This window comes from Zootoca vivipara, chromosome 3 (assembly GCF_963506605.1).
Source record: "Zootoca vivipara chromosome 3, rZooViv1.1, whole genome shotgun sequence".
Taxonomy (NCBI): Eukaryota; Metazoa; Chordata; class Lepidosauria; order Squamata; family Lacertidae; genus Zootoca; species Zootoca vivipara.
The window spans coordinates 104717086-104729711 of NC_083278.1; the positions used below are offsets into that span (position 1 = coordinate 104717086).

The 12626-nt window shown below is 43.4% G+C and overlaps 1 protein-coding gene across 1 annotated transcript; it reads left to right on the top strand.

The window, feature by feature from the left end:
* The first annotated feature begins 490 nt into the window (after positions 1-490).
* THUMPD2 (THUMP domain containing 2) lies at positions 491-12316 on the top strand. Its single transcript, XM_035110486.2, has 10 exons — positions 491-674; positions 2238-2370; positions 4926-5323; positions 6301-6378; positions 7676-7728; positions 8931-9018; positions 10031-10102; positions 10413-10527; positions 10744-10861; positions 11455-12316. Exons 1-10 carry the CDS (start codon positions 534-536, stop codon positions 11801-11803), a joined length of 1545 nt encoding a protein of 514 aa, XP_034966377.2. The 5' UTR covers positions 491-533; the 3' UTR covers positions 11804-12316.
* The last annotated feature ends 310 nt before the right edge of the window (positions 12317-12626 follow it).

Consider the following 12626-nt stretch of genomic DNA (forward strand, 5'->3'; position numbering starts at 1 on the left):
CCACAGCCACCTTCAAATATCTGAAGAGCTGTCCCATCCCATGGAAGAGGGAACAAGCTTCTTTTCTCCTGCTCTGGAGGGTAGAACTCGAACTCATGGCTTCAGGTTACAAGAAAGGAGGTTCCGACTCAACATCAGGAACGACTTTTCTGACGGTAAGAGCTGTTCGACTGCGGAGCAGACTCCCCTTCCTTTTAAGCAGAGCTTGGCTTGGCCATCTGTCACGGGTGCTTTCAGCCGAGATTCCTGCATCGCAGGGGGCTGGACTAGATGACCCTCGGGGGTCCCTCTTTGGTTCAAAGTTAAGGGCGGCCAACTAGGCTCCTTCCACCCCAGAGGGGGAAACATGGCGGAGCCACCGCCTCCTCTGGGAAGGGATGCGAAGGTCGACGCCTGGAACCAAACAAGGCGGGGACTTATCCCCCCCTCCTCGACAAAGGAGAGCCCCGGCGGCCTTCCTCGCCTCTGGCCTGTAGGAGGCAAACGGATCCCGGCGCCTCGGCGGAAGAAGGCGGGCTCTCGGCGGGGCCGCGATGGCTGACGAGGGAGGGCAGCCTCCGCCGAAAGGGCCCTCCTGCCGCGCCGGCCTCCCCGCGCGATATTTCTGCACGGCGGGGCGCGGGATGGAGCCTTTCCTGCTGAGGGAGGTGCGGACTCGGCTGGACGCCGCGCAGGTGAGGCCCTCCGGCCGGGCTGCAAGGAAAGTCCGGCGAATCCCTTGGGACTGAGAGCCTCGCTCGGCCTCCTTGCCGGCGGACAGGAGGATGGGTGGCTAAACACGCTCTCCCTTTGTCACTTCGGAAAGGCGGTGCAGACGAGCGAGCTGTCCCGGGGTTAGGTTGCTTCGTCTGCACGGCCAGTGCCGAATTTACGTATAAGCTGAACAAGCTATAGCTTATGGCCGCACTCTCTTGCCCCCCCCCCCAAAAAAATGTAAAGGTAAAAAAAAAACTGGATGTACATTTCCAAAATATAAGATAAAAAACAAATAATAAAACCTACATCATTTTAAGTTAGAGCTTAATAATTATTTCACTATTAGTATACTTTTTCTTAATTGCATTTCACATTTAATATACTTCTCTTAATTGTGTTTCAGTTCAACAATTACTTTGATAAAATACATATTTTGTTATGTGCAAATGGCTTTGAATACCTATTAGGTCCATAAATTACCATATAGCATATATTCACACAAAAAACACAAAAGAATTTGTTGTTGACAAATGACAGCTGGACATATAAAGGGCCCCATTACCCTCAGTAGGGACGCTGGTGGCGCTGTGGGTTAAACCACAGAGCCTAGGGCTTGCCGATCAGAAGGTCAGCGGTTCAAATCCCCGCAACGGGGTGAGCTCCCGTTACTCAATCCCAGCTCCTGCCAACCTAGCAGTTCGAAAGCACGTCAAAAAGTGCAAGTAGATAAATAGGTACTGCTACAGCGGTAAGGTAAACAGCATTTCCGTGTGCTGCTCTGGTTCGCCAGAAGTGGCTTTGTCATGCTGGCCACATGATCTGGAAGCTGTACGCCGGCTCCCTCGGCCAATAACACGAGATGAGAACCGCTACCCAGAGTCGGTCACAACTGGACCTAATGGTCAGGGGTCCCTTTACCTTTACCTATTACCTTCAGTAGTTTAGGGCCACATCAAATCTGGCTCTGTGCACAGCCTCTGCCTGTTTGCTGGGAAGGAGAGTTCCCCACACCCTCTGTGGTCAGTGGGGGCTTTGCCCACAAAACAGGGTTGAGGACGTTTAAACATCCTTCCTACACACATTGAAAGCATGGCTAGTTCTCTGCACACCCCAAACCACAGAAGAATCCTGGGAACTGTAATTTAAGGGTGCTGGGGATTCTAGCTCTGCGAGGGGCAACTGTGGTTCCTGCTGTGATCCTTTGGGGACAGTTGCATGCATTCTGGGTGTGTGTTAAGTGTTGTTGTTGTTGTTTTGTTGTTGTTATTAATTTATATAATAAAGGCGGTTTACAGAATAAAGTCAAGATATAAAACCACAAAATACATAATAAAAATAAAAGCAACAACCCAATAGCCCCTGCCCCCACAAAAAACACATTTTAAAAGGGCATAGGATATCAATCAGATCAACCAAAGGCCTGGTTTAAAAAGAACGTTTTTGCCTGGCGCCTAAAGGTGTATAATGATAATGATATAATGATACAGGTATAATAAAGTGTATACCTGTAACTAAATCATCGGTGCACATTCTCTGTCAAGGTGGAATATGTATCGGGAAAAGTCTTCTTCACCACCAGTGCAGAGCTGAGTATGCTGAAGGAGCTGAAGTCTGCGGAGCGGTTGTTTTTGCTGCTGAATAAATATCCTCCACTTTCCATCTCTAGAAATAAAGGTACCAGTATTTATTTATTTTTACTGTAGTCTTGTGTGATGCCTCGTGCAGGCCTATCTAATGTAACCTTCCACAGTGAGAAAGACTACCCTTTAGCCTGCTGCCTCTTTGTTAAAAGGAGTCAGTGCTGAGTAGCTTTGGGGTTCAATGTGGTAAGCGGTCATTCAAATTCCTGCTCAGCTATTTATTTTTTATAGCTTGCATCTTGCCCTTTATCTGTAGACCTCGGGACAGGTTATAACCGAGAAAGTAAACACAACAAGCAATATTAAAAGCTGCTAAATCTGTCTGTTCAGTGAATTTTGCGGACCAGGACTGTTTTTCATCTAAGACCTGTCCCCAAAAAAATGCACGTTTACAGTTATTCTGCTCTTCCATGATGCTGCAGCAGCTCTGCTTTTCCCTCTTCTTTAAACACACTTTTTACCACTGAATTGGACCAAATGGCAAACCTGATTGCCGTTTGGTCCAATTCAGTGGTTAACCATGTGTCTGCCTGGGGGAAAGCTGTGGGACAAACCCAGAGTGTACATTTGTTGGGCAGATACAGCTTGCCTTTCAGGTGCTAGCCCAGCTTCAGCTGCTATTCATCCCAAGTGAACAGCATGTTACAAGGCAAGTTACAGGTTTCTTTTGGCACTCATGGCATCATCACAGCCACCAGCACCACAAACCCATATTTTGGCTCATGGGGGTTCTCCTAAGCAGTTCATTGAGGTCAGACAGGTCCTCAGCTAGCTGCTGGATCTTGGGTGAGTATTCTTTGGGGGCATCATCAGAGACTTGCCCAGTGTGCTTCACTGGGAGTTCAGGCTCTTGGCTGCTGCTGTTGCAACACGGTAGGCAGATATGGTACTGAGCCAGCCCACAGGCAACATGGCCATCACAGCAGCTCCAGGAGGTTGTAGGAAGGAGCCACCAGGGGCCTCCTCTGTCTTCAGCATGCAAGTTCCAGAGGGCCCCAAAGGAACTAACTCTCTAGCCAAGACATCTCTCTGGCTATAATCCTCATTTGGTGTACTTGGACAGACGGACACTATCTCAAGACCTCACTTACCTAAGTGGGTCGTTGTGAAGCTTAAGACGCTGCTCGGCGCTCGTTGGAATAAGGACGAGATGTGTATTCAATAAATAGGGAAATTGAAAGGGGCCTATCATAGCAAGTCCCTGCTGCCCTCTCCCTTTCAACCCCATTTTGAATAAAAATTGTGTTGAATGTGTAGGGCAGAGCTTCCCGAACTTTTCATGATGGTGGCACGCTTTTTAGACATTTATCATTTCGCGACACAGTAATTCAGTTTTACTAGCAAACGGGAAGTTAAACTAAGCCCTTCTTTCCAGCCCCGGGAGCAGTGCAGGGAGAGTTCGCACGACACACCTGCACACTGCAGCTGACACTAATGTGCTGTGACACATGGTTGGGGAAACTCTGGTCTAGGGTAGTGTAGGCTTCCTTTCTTTTTACCTTGCTTGTTTAGCCCCTATTGCTCATGAACATTTAGGCAACCACACGGGAGCATTAGATCTACACAGGCGTATATGTGGAATTCTAGAGTCTGAGCTGTGTGTTCATCAAGGTGTATGAACTAGTATACCATTATTATCATCATCATCATCACCACCACCACCACCACACCTTGACCCATCTCCAGGATGCCCATGCAGCTGGTGTTTGAGGAATAGACCCCCTTTTTTGAAAACAGAGAACAGTGATTTGATAGCTTTCAATGCTATTTGCTTAATTAAGAAAGCCCTTATTATTTAAGTCAAAAGCAGGAGTGAAAACATTCATTTGTTCGCTGAATAGCTAAAACATAACCATAGGCTTCATACAAGTTTAACACCTACTTAAAAATTAAAGCACAATCCTAGCTATGTTTACCCCCATAGTAAGTCACATAGAATTTCATTGGGACTTATTCTCGTGTATTTGGGTGTAGAATTGCAATCTAAGCTTGCTTGAATGTTTCTCTTGAACACAATCTCTCCAGCTGATTAAGGCAGCTTAGTGGCTTTCTGGTTCTTAGGTTAGGTCCCAGCCATGATAGCAAGTATGCCAGGCCCTTCTCTGCTGCTCCAGAGAAGCGGACACGGAGCAATGGAATCAAACTACAAGAAAGAAGATTCCACCTAAACATTAGAAAGAACTTCCTGACAGTAAGAACTGTTTGGCAGTGGAATTTGCTACCAAGGAGTGTGGTGGAGTCTCCTTCTTTGGAGGTCTTTAAGCAGAGGCTTGACAGGCATATGTCAAGAATGCTTTGATGGTGTTTCCTGCTCGGCAGGGGGTTGGACTGGATGACCCTTGTGGTCTCTTCCAACTCTACGATTCTATGATTCTAGGAAGGAGGAAAGTGGCTTGCTAGGCAAAGTCTGGGGGATTAGATAAGATGGGGAGGGAGCATGGGTCTTGGGAGAGAAAAGTATTGCATTCCCTCACCCCCTAAGAAAACAGTCCTTGAAATATATTCTAATACTTCAAAATAAACAGTTTATTGTTATGTGGTAATTATGTGTTAAAGGTTACATGAGTTTAGATTCTTCATTTATTTTAGGCAGAGTAATTCATGACATTCAAACACTTGTAAACGAGACTCCCAGGCATTGGCTAGATATGGTTACTCTTTGGAGAAGTCTTCATTGCCAGGAGGTGAAAGAAGAAAACAGGTGTGAGGAATGTCCAGACTCCCAGAAACGGAAACTGGAAGAGGAGGGCAGCATCCAAAATAAAAAACAGAAGAGAGAACTAATATTGGAGACCGTTTCTGATGAAACTCAAATAGAAAACCAACAGAGCTGTAACACCTCTGAGGTTCGCTTGTCTTCGCGCAGATCATTTCTGGAAAAGACTCCTGAACTTATTCAAGAGAAATCTGGCGTGAGCAGCAGTTGCTTCAGCTTCAGAGTGTCCTGCCGCTGTAGTGGAGCCCTTGCAAAAATATTTACTGCTCAGGTATGTGGGCATTTGTTTGGCCACTGTGAGAACAGGATGTGGAACTAGATGAGCCACTGGTCGGATCCAGCAGAGCTATTCTTATGTTCTTATCTACAAACAAGATGCATGCAGCTGCTTTTAACACAATCCCAACATACAGCATCAGGCTGCTAATGAAATAGTTAAATGTTCTTGATTGTGTGCTGGCAGCCCAGATTATTTATGCAGGCGGCTGAGAAAGGGAGTTTATTTCTTCGTTATGCATAATCAGTAGTCATTAAGTTTTCTGAATGGCAGACGCATAAGGAAAAAATAGCACTGCTTGAGTGGGCTGTATAGGAATCATTAGCATTCTGCATCCTAAATAATATTTTTAAAAGCAAGCTGAGCTTTACAGGCTGTCTTCTGTACCATCTTTTGGAATTCCTATTAATTGGCAAAGGGGTGTGTGTGTGTGTGTGTGTGTGTGTGTGTGTGTGTGGAGTACTGAATTATGCTTGATTATCCATACTCAAGATAAATTTCAAGACTGCTATTCTGAAGGTTTGGTTTTCAAGCAAAAATAACGTCTTGTAATGCTCTTAGTAGATGTTGATGAGAGCGTGGAAGAAGCAATTAGTTCCGTTCTTTGAACTCTTTTTCAAAAATGTCTTCAGTTTGGAAGAATATTCCATGAAATAATTGCTTCCTCCAAGTAATTATGGATTGTGTCATTTCAAGATTTCAGTCCTTATTGTGGACTACACCACATAGAACGTATCGGGAGTTGCTTCAAAGAAAGCACGCATAGGTTGAGATTGCAAGATCTTTTGGCCCCAGCCACCATGGTCAAAGGGTGATGGGAACTGTTTCCAACATAACAAGATATGGAAGGCACCAGGGTAGCTTCCACTGGTCTAGGCCTAGCCCATCTTCTTCTTGGCCGTTTCAAGTTTCAGGAACAATTTGTCATGCCACATGCTCAGGTATCTCTCACTGCTGATTTGTCTTTTCAGGAGATGGGGAGGATAATTGGAACAGCTCTTATGAAGAGTTTTGGATGGAAAGCAGATTTGAGAAATCCTGACATAGAGGTAACAAAATGAATACATTGAAATGTCAGGAGAAGGGTGATCTCTGTGGATTCTTGCTGCTCCTCAGATAAAGGATAAAGGCCTTGATCTGACTGAGTTGAACTTCTTTCTACATTGAAGTTCCTCTCAAAATCCCTTTGATTCCTTTGGAATGCTGGGGTGTTACTGGACTATCGTTGCCGTCATCCCTAATAAAAGTTTCTGGTCAGCAACATACAGAATTAGTCTTATTCTGTAATTCACCTAACAATAAGCAAAGACGAAAGAGCAAAGATAATGAGTTTTTAAATAACTTCGAAGCAGGATAAAGAGCATGCTAGCTGGATATCTGAAAGGGGAGTTACATGCATAAAGTTCTGCAAAGGAGTAGTGAAATCTCATAGGCAAGAAGTTAGCACAATGGAGTGGTGATTTAATCAGAATTTTAGTACTAAGGAGCCAAGAAGGAGAATTGAAAGAAAGCAAAGAAATTAGATATGGAAGAGGGCAAATCTGTGAAGATGCTTTAATCTCAGAAGTTTAAACGAAATGCAACAATAAAGGAAGCCTGTGAAGAGAATCAAGATTAAAGCAAAAAGAAAGAAAAATTAAATGAACCAAAAAAAATTTAAAAAGAGAGAGAAGAGGCTTAAACCAGAAGAAACAGGATAAGCAGGCATTTCAATTATCAACATAGGATAGAATGAAAAACTGAATATGAACTATAGTAGAATCAATAGATAAGGAAAGACAAATTTTAAACTATAAAACTGATACCTTGATAGTTCATGCTTGTGGCAGTGCTTTTTTTTCTTTTCTTTTTTACATTTTTCATATATATATATTTTCCGTATAGAATTTACAGCCCAGCCCTACAGACGTCCTGTCAAAACCCTGTGCTAAACTTACATGGATGGTGTAAGCAGAAACAAATGAGGAGTTCAGCACTGAATTGGGTTCTTCTCCACAATTCTTCCTCTTTTCTTCAATCCTCAGCACCAGTACAAAGCACCAGTACAAATATATGCACTGGCAGAGATGCACCATGGTACAACCTCAGATCTGCACAGCTGCAACATCTGTGCAAATCTGAGGGTTCCAGGGATTGCCTTTGCCCACAAGGTGGGTGTACAAATTTGATACAGATAGTCCCCAGTATAATAACTTTTGCATGAGAATCAGATTGCTTGCTAGTTTAAATAAAATAAAAAATACCATTGAAAATATCATTGAGATAGCACATTTTATATATCAGTTCAAATCAGCTAAAGCTGAAAATGCAAGTAACTCTTCATTGTAAGATTCCATTGCCTTTCAGATCTTTGTGCATCTAAATGACATTTACTCTGTGATTGGGATCCCTGTTTTCAGGTAAATACTGCATTAAAAACTACAGTTCGTAGTCCAAAAGGACACTTTTAATTGAAGTAAATTTCTGAGGGGTTACTATGTTTCCCTGTTGTATATCATTAACAAAGAGTCCCATGGCACCTTAAAAACTTGACATTTTAATTGTGGCATGAGGCTTTATGAATTAAAAAGATAAAGGTACCCCTGACCGTTAGGTCCTGTCGCGGATGACTCAGGTTGCGGCATTCATCTCGCTCTATAGGCTGAGGGAGCCGGCATTTGTCCGCAGACAGCTTCCGGGTCATGTGGCCAGCATGACTAAGCCACTTCTGGTGAACCAGAGCAGCGCATGGAAAAGCCGTTTACCTTCTTGCCTATTTATCTATTTGCAGTTTGATGTGCTTTTAGACCACAGTGCCACCCGCGTCCCTGCATAATTTATGAATTACTGCCCCCTTAAATCAGATCTGTGGACTGTTATTCCCAGTTGGCTGATGGATTAAAATAATATACACATTGGTGCAGAGTGTGGAAATTCTAAGCAGTAGGACCAAACTGCCATGAAAAGCCAGAAGTAACAGTGAGTTTGTTGCATTTCCCTGCAGAGTCCAGATTAGATATATACAAGATAAGAACAGGCTGGTACAGCAGCAGTCATTGAGATGGAACTGTTGTGCTTGCTGACAATAAGAAGGGAGACAATTTCTTTAGTGGAAAAGATCTTTCCAATTTCAATTCAAAAGACTTCAGAGGAGGCTTCTGAATTAAAGTATGGTGACTTGTGAGGTCAGCTCCAGAATGTTCTGGGATGTTTAAATGTGACCAGTGACTGCTGTCTTTTGCATTTCATCATGGACTTTTGGTCCCACTGTTTGCATAGCTATTTTCCTTCCTCTGTACCCATGTGTGTATATCTGTTTATCTAGATAATTTTCCACTGGTTCTTCTGGGCTATCTCCCCATCTGTTCTAGTCCTAAGTACTTAACAACAATATATTTCATTGTCATTTGTCTCTGTATCTTAAACAAGATTTGTCACCAGCTTATTAACAGATTTGAAGATTCAGGGATAAAAACTTCTTATCTATTTGGAATAACAATAGTGCATAGTTTTAGAGTTCCTTTATTAGAATTCTGTGTCTATGTGTGTGTGTGTGTGTGTGTGTGTGTGTGAGAGAGAGAGAGAGAGAGAGAGAGATTTTAATATGGTGTTTTGTTTGCAGACTTCCCTTGGCAAGCAGATCATATATCAAAACAGCTGGGTTGCGATCTACCATTGCTTGGGCTATGGCATCCCTTGCTGAAATCAAGGTAATCAGCAAAGTAGAGTTTTAGTTGCTCTGGGGTTACTAAGCAATTCTCAGTAACCAGAATCTTGCCACTGGAAGTATTTTAAATGTGAGAGCTTGTGTAGTATCGTGGAGTGGCTAAGGTGGTAGTCAGAGTCCTGTTTACTTGGGAGTAAGCACCAATTAACTCAAGCAGACTTTATTTCTGACTGAACACGCAAATAATGGTGCTTTGTTTGGAGCTGTTTCTGCTTGGCTCCAGCCCCCAGGTGCATCATGGGAATCATAATGAATACCCTAAACCAGCAGCGGGGAACCCATGAGCCTCCAGATGTTTCTGGGCTCCCAACACCACCTTCCCTCTCCATTGGCCATGCTGGCTGGGCTGATGCAAGGGAATCCCTCAACTGCTGGAGGGCCACCAGTTCGCCAGCCCTGCCCTAAGCCGTTGTTGTAAGGATTGCTGAAAAGGAACTATTAATGAACGTATGGAAAATAATTCATCAGTGCCCCACAGGCAATGAGATATAAGTATTATTGGGTCAGATACTTTTAGACATGTTTGTAGACTGGGCTCCATGAGTTTACAACATGCCTTTCAACTGCAATAGCTCCATTTTTACTAATTTCACACAGTGCCCCAACTATGCAGAATGCTTTGCCATTCCCTTGCTATTGATCCTAGCAATATATGAGAATTGTAGAGCAATTTTACAGACAGGGGCATGGGGTTCAGATATAGTCAGTTGCCCAAGGTTACCCACTGATCCTGCAACTAAGGCAGGACTTCAATCCATGCTTCCTACATCTTTGTTTACACAACAGCATCGTCTGTATTCCATGTCTGTTCTTGTGGTTTATTCTAAATGACCACAGCATTGACCAGAGGAGCCTAACCATGTAAAGCTCAGTCTTTGATTCTTGCTTCCTTTAATTTGGTAGATAGGATCTCTGTACCAGAAGACCAGCTTTCCTAATGTCTTGACAGATGGAGTAGTGTTGTGTTTGCTTTTCTTTCTTTCTTTTCTCCACAGGCTGGTGCATTTGTACTGGATCCTACATGTGGGCTAGGAACAATACTCCTAGAAGCAGCAACCGAATGGCCTGTAAGCTCCGTCATAACAGCAAGTGTGATGTCTGGCCACAGATGGCATTGCACTCTCTTGTGGCCAAATCTGTAAATAATGAACCTCTAATATGCAGCAGCGGGGCTGACTATTAGGGTCCAAAATTTATCTCTAGAAAATATGTTGACTTTTAGATTAGGTGTTCATGCTAATACAAACTACTGATTCCTTCTAGTTTACGATAATGCAGTTCGTGGTATTAGTATGCCTAATTCTGATTGTTTTGAGAATTTATGGGATTGGTTTTTTAAAAAAAACCACTAATGTAAATGTTTGTTTTTCTGTTCAGAATGTGCATTATTTAGGGACTGACATAAGTGATTCACAATTAGAAGGAGCCTACACTAATATTAAAGCTGCAGGCCTAGTGGATAAAATCGGGTTACTGAAAGCTTCTGTGACAGGTAAGAGCTGGCAAGGGTATCTGCAGTACTATACAAATAAGATTTATTACTTTATAGTTCCTTTATTGTAATTGAAACATTGATGATTTGTGACTGCATCAAATACTTTGTGATGCCTTGTAGTCAGCTGTTAGTCCCTAATTAGAGTTAATATTATATACAAAGTAGAATAATGGCTGAGCATTTCACATGCTTAAATTTCTAAATATCTCATAGCGCTGCCATTTCAGTCGGAAAGCATTGATGTTGTTCTTGCGGACATCCCCTTTGGAAAGAAGTTCAAAATAACAAAAGACATGACCTTACTGCCAGACGTTTTTCAAGAAATCGAAAGGTATGTGCATTCTGATATCTGAGGCACAAGAACTGCTACTGCATATTGGGATCTGGCTAATGGTATTGCAGGCTAAACAAAGGAAAGTCACATTTCAACGTGGCCATGCTACCTACTAGATGAAGTTGAGAATTTAAAGCAGGGAGATAAAAATCGTGTTGTCAGTAGTTCTCAGTTAGTTTTAAAAGGCCATGAGTGATTTTACAATAAACATCGTGAAGCTGAGGCTCCAATACTTTGGCCACCTCATGAGAAGAGAAGAATCCTTGGAAAAGACCCTGATGTTGGGAAAGATTGAGGGCACAAGGAGAAAGGGACGACAGAGGACGAGGTGGTTGGACGGTTTTCTTGAAGCTACAAACATGAGTTTGACCAAACTGCGGGAGGCAGTGGAAGACAGGAGTGCCTGGCGTGCTATGGTCCATGGGGTCACGAAGAGTCGGACACGACTAAACGACTAAACAACAACAACAAAGATTTGTCATGACTGCAGTATTGTTAGCCTCTGTACCCTGAAAAGTCTTCTGCTTAATTAATAAATACTGTAGCTGCACAAGGATATTAATAACCATCCTCTGGTTCTTCCCTTTCAGGGTGCTTTGTAGTGGAGGGATTGTTGTGCTGCTGCTTAGTCAAGAGCTGTACAAGCGCCTCTCTAGTGACATTGCCAGCAGTCTAGGTACTGAGAACTGCATCCCTGCCGAGTCTATGAGTCCTTGCAAACAAAGTGCCATGATGTCAGTCAACAACACCAAAGGAAACAGCATTGGCCCCACAACTGTTCCCCTATCAACTCAAGTGGCAGAGAGAGAAGACACCAGTGATAAAAGGATGACTTTTGGCTCACTGGTGCTGGTGGAATCCTTGGAAGTTAGCCTTGGCAAAACAGATGCATTCATATGCAAGTATAAGAAGGTAACAGGAGGTTTTGCAAGAAGTTAGCAGCATTCAGCAAATGTGCATGAAGCAGTTTGGAGCTTCTGCTTCGAACCATATGGATCTGGATCAGCTGAGCTTTGGTGAGCCCAGAGCTCAGCCAACAGAATTGCCTTAGCTTCCATACCTCCAGTGGGCCCCAAAGGTATGTAGCAAGGGTCTCTAAATGTGAAGGCCTTTGGCCAAATCTAGGCCTTTAAGGGATGCTTAATTCCTTTTCCAATCCAGATGGAAAAGAGATCTGGAGAAGGTGTGGTTAGTGTAAACGGCTTGCTGGCAGGCAGCTTTATTAGGGATGTGGTGCAGGTTCATCCCTAACCTTCTCAAAGCAGCCTTCTAAGCAAGCAAGTTGCCGACCAGGAGCTGATATAGCATGCCAGATAAAGGAATTGGTGGCAGTCCTTGTTGCTTACATGGGACCATTTTGGCAGAATAGGGTGGGGATCAAGGCAGGCTGTGGCATTGTGGGCAGAAAGGGGCACGGTACCCTATTTTGTGTGCTGCAGTACTGACGCAGTAAATCACGGGTGCAAAAATGTCTGCCCTTTTTGAGCAGACGTGTTGCTTATATACCTGGCTGCTAGAGTTGTCAACTCTTCTACCCACTCAATAAGGGCATCTCCTGTGTCTTTAACAAAACCCGGAAATATGTTTGCCTTGAGGCAAACATGCTTGGTACGCTCTGACCATTAAAACATTGCTGATGAGGAATTGGCGAAACAGGGCCTTGTCCTGGGATTTTTTTTAACTGGGATTTGTTTTTATTTGCCTCACTATCATACTGGAATTGATTCCTATTTGAATTCATCTTATCATTTTACATAAATAA

Coding starts and splice junctions, on each gene's coding strand:
- THUMPD2 (XM_035110486.2), top strand. CDS start 534: ATGGCTGACGAGGGAGGGCAGCCTCCGCCGAAAGGGCCCTCCTGCCGC. Junction 9,019..10,030: donor CATCCCTTGCTGAAATCAAG/GTAATCAGCAAA, acceptor TTTTCTCCACAG/GCTGGTGCATTTGTACTGGA. Junction 10,862..11,454: donor GTTTTTCAAGAAATCGAAAG/GTATGTGCATTC, acceptor CTTCCCTTTCAG/GGTGCTTTGTAGTGGAGGGA.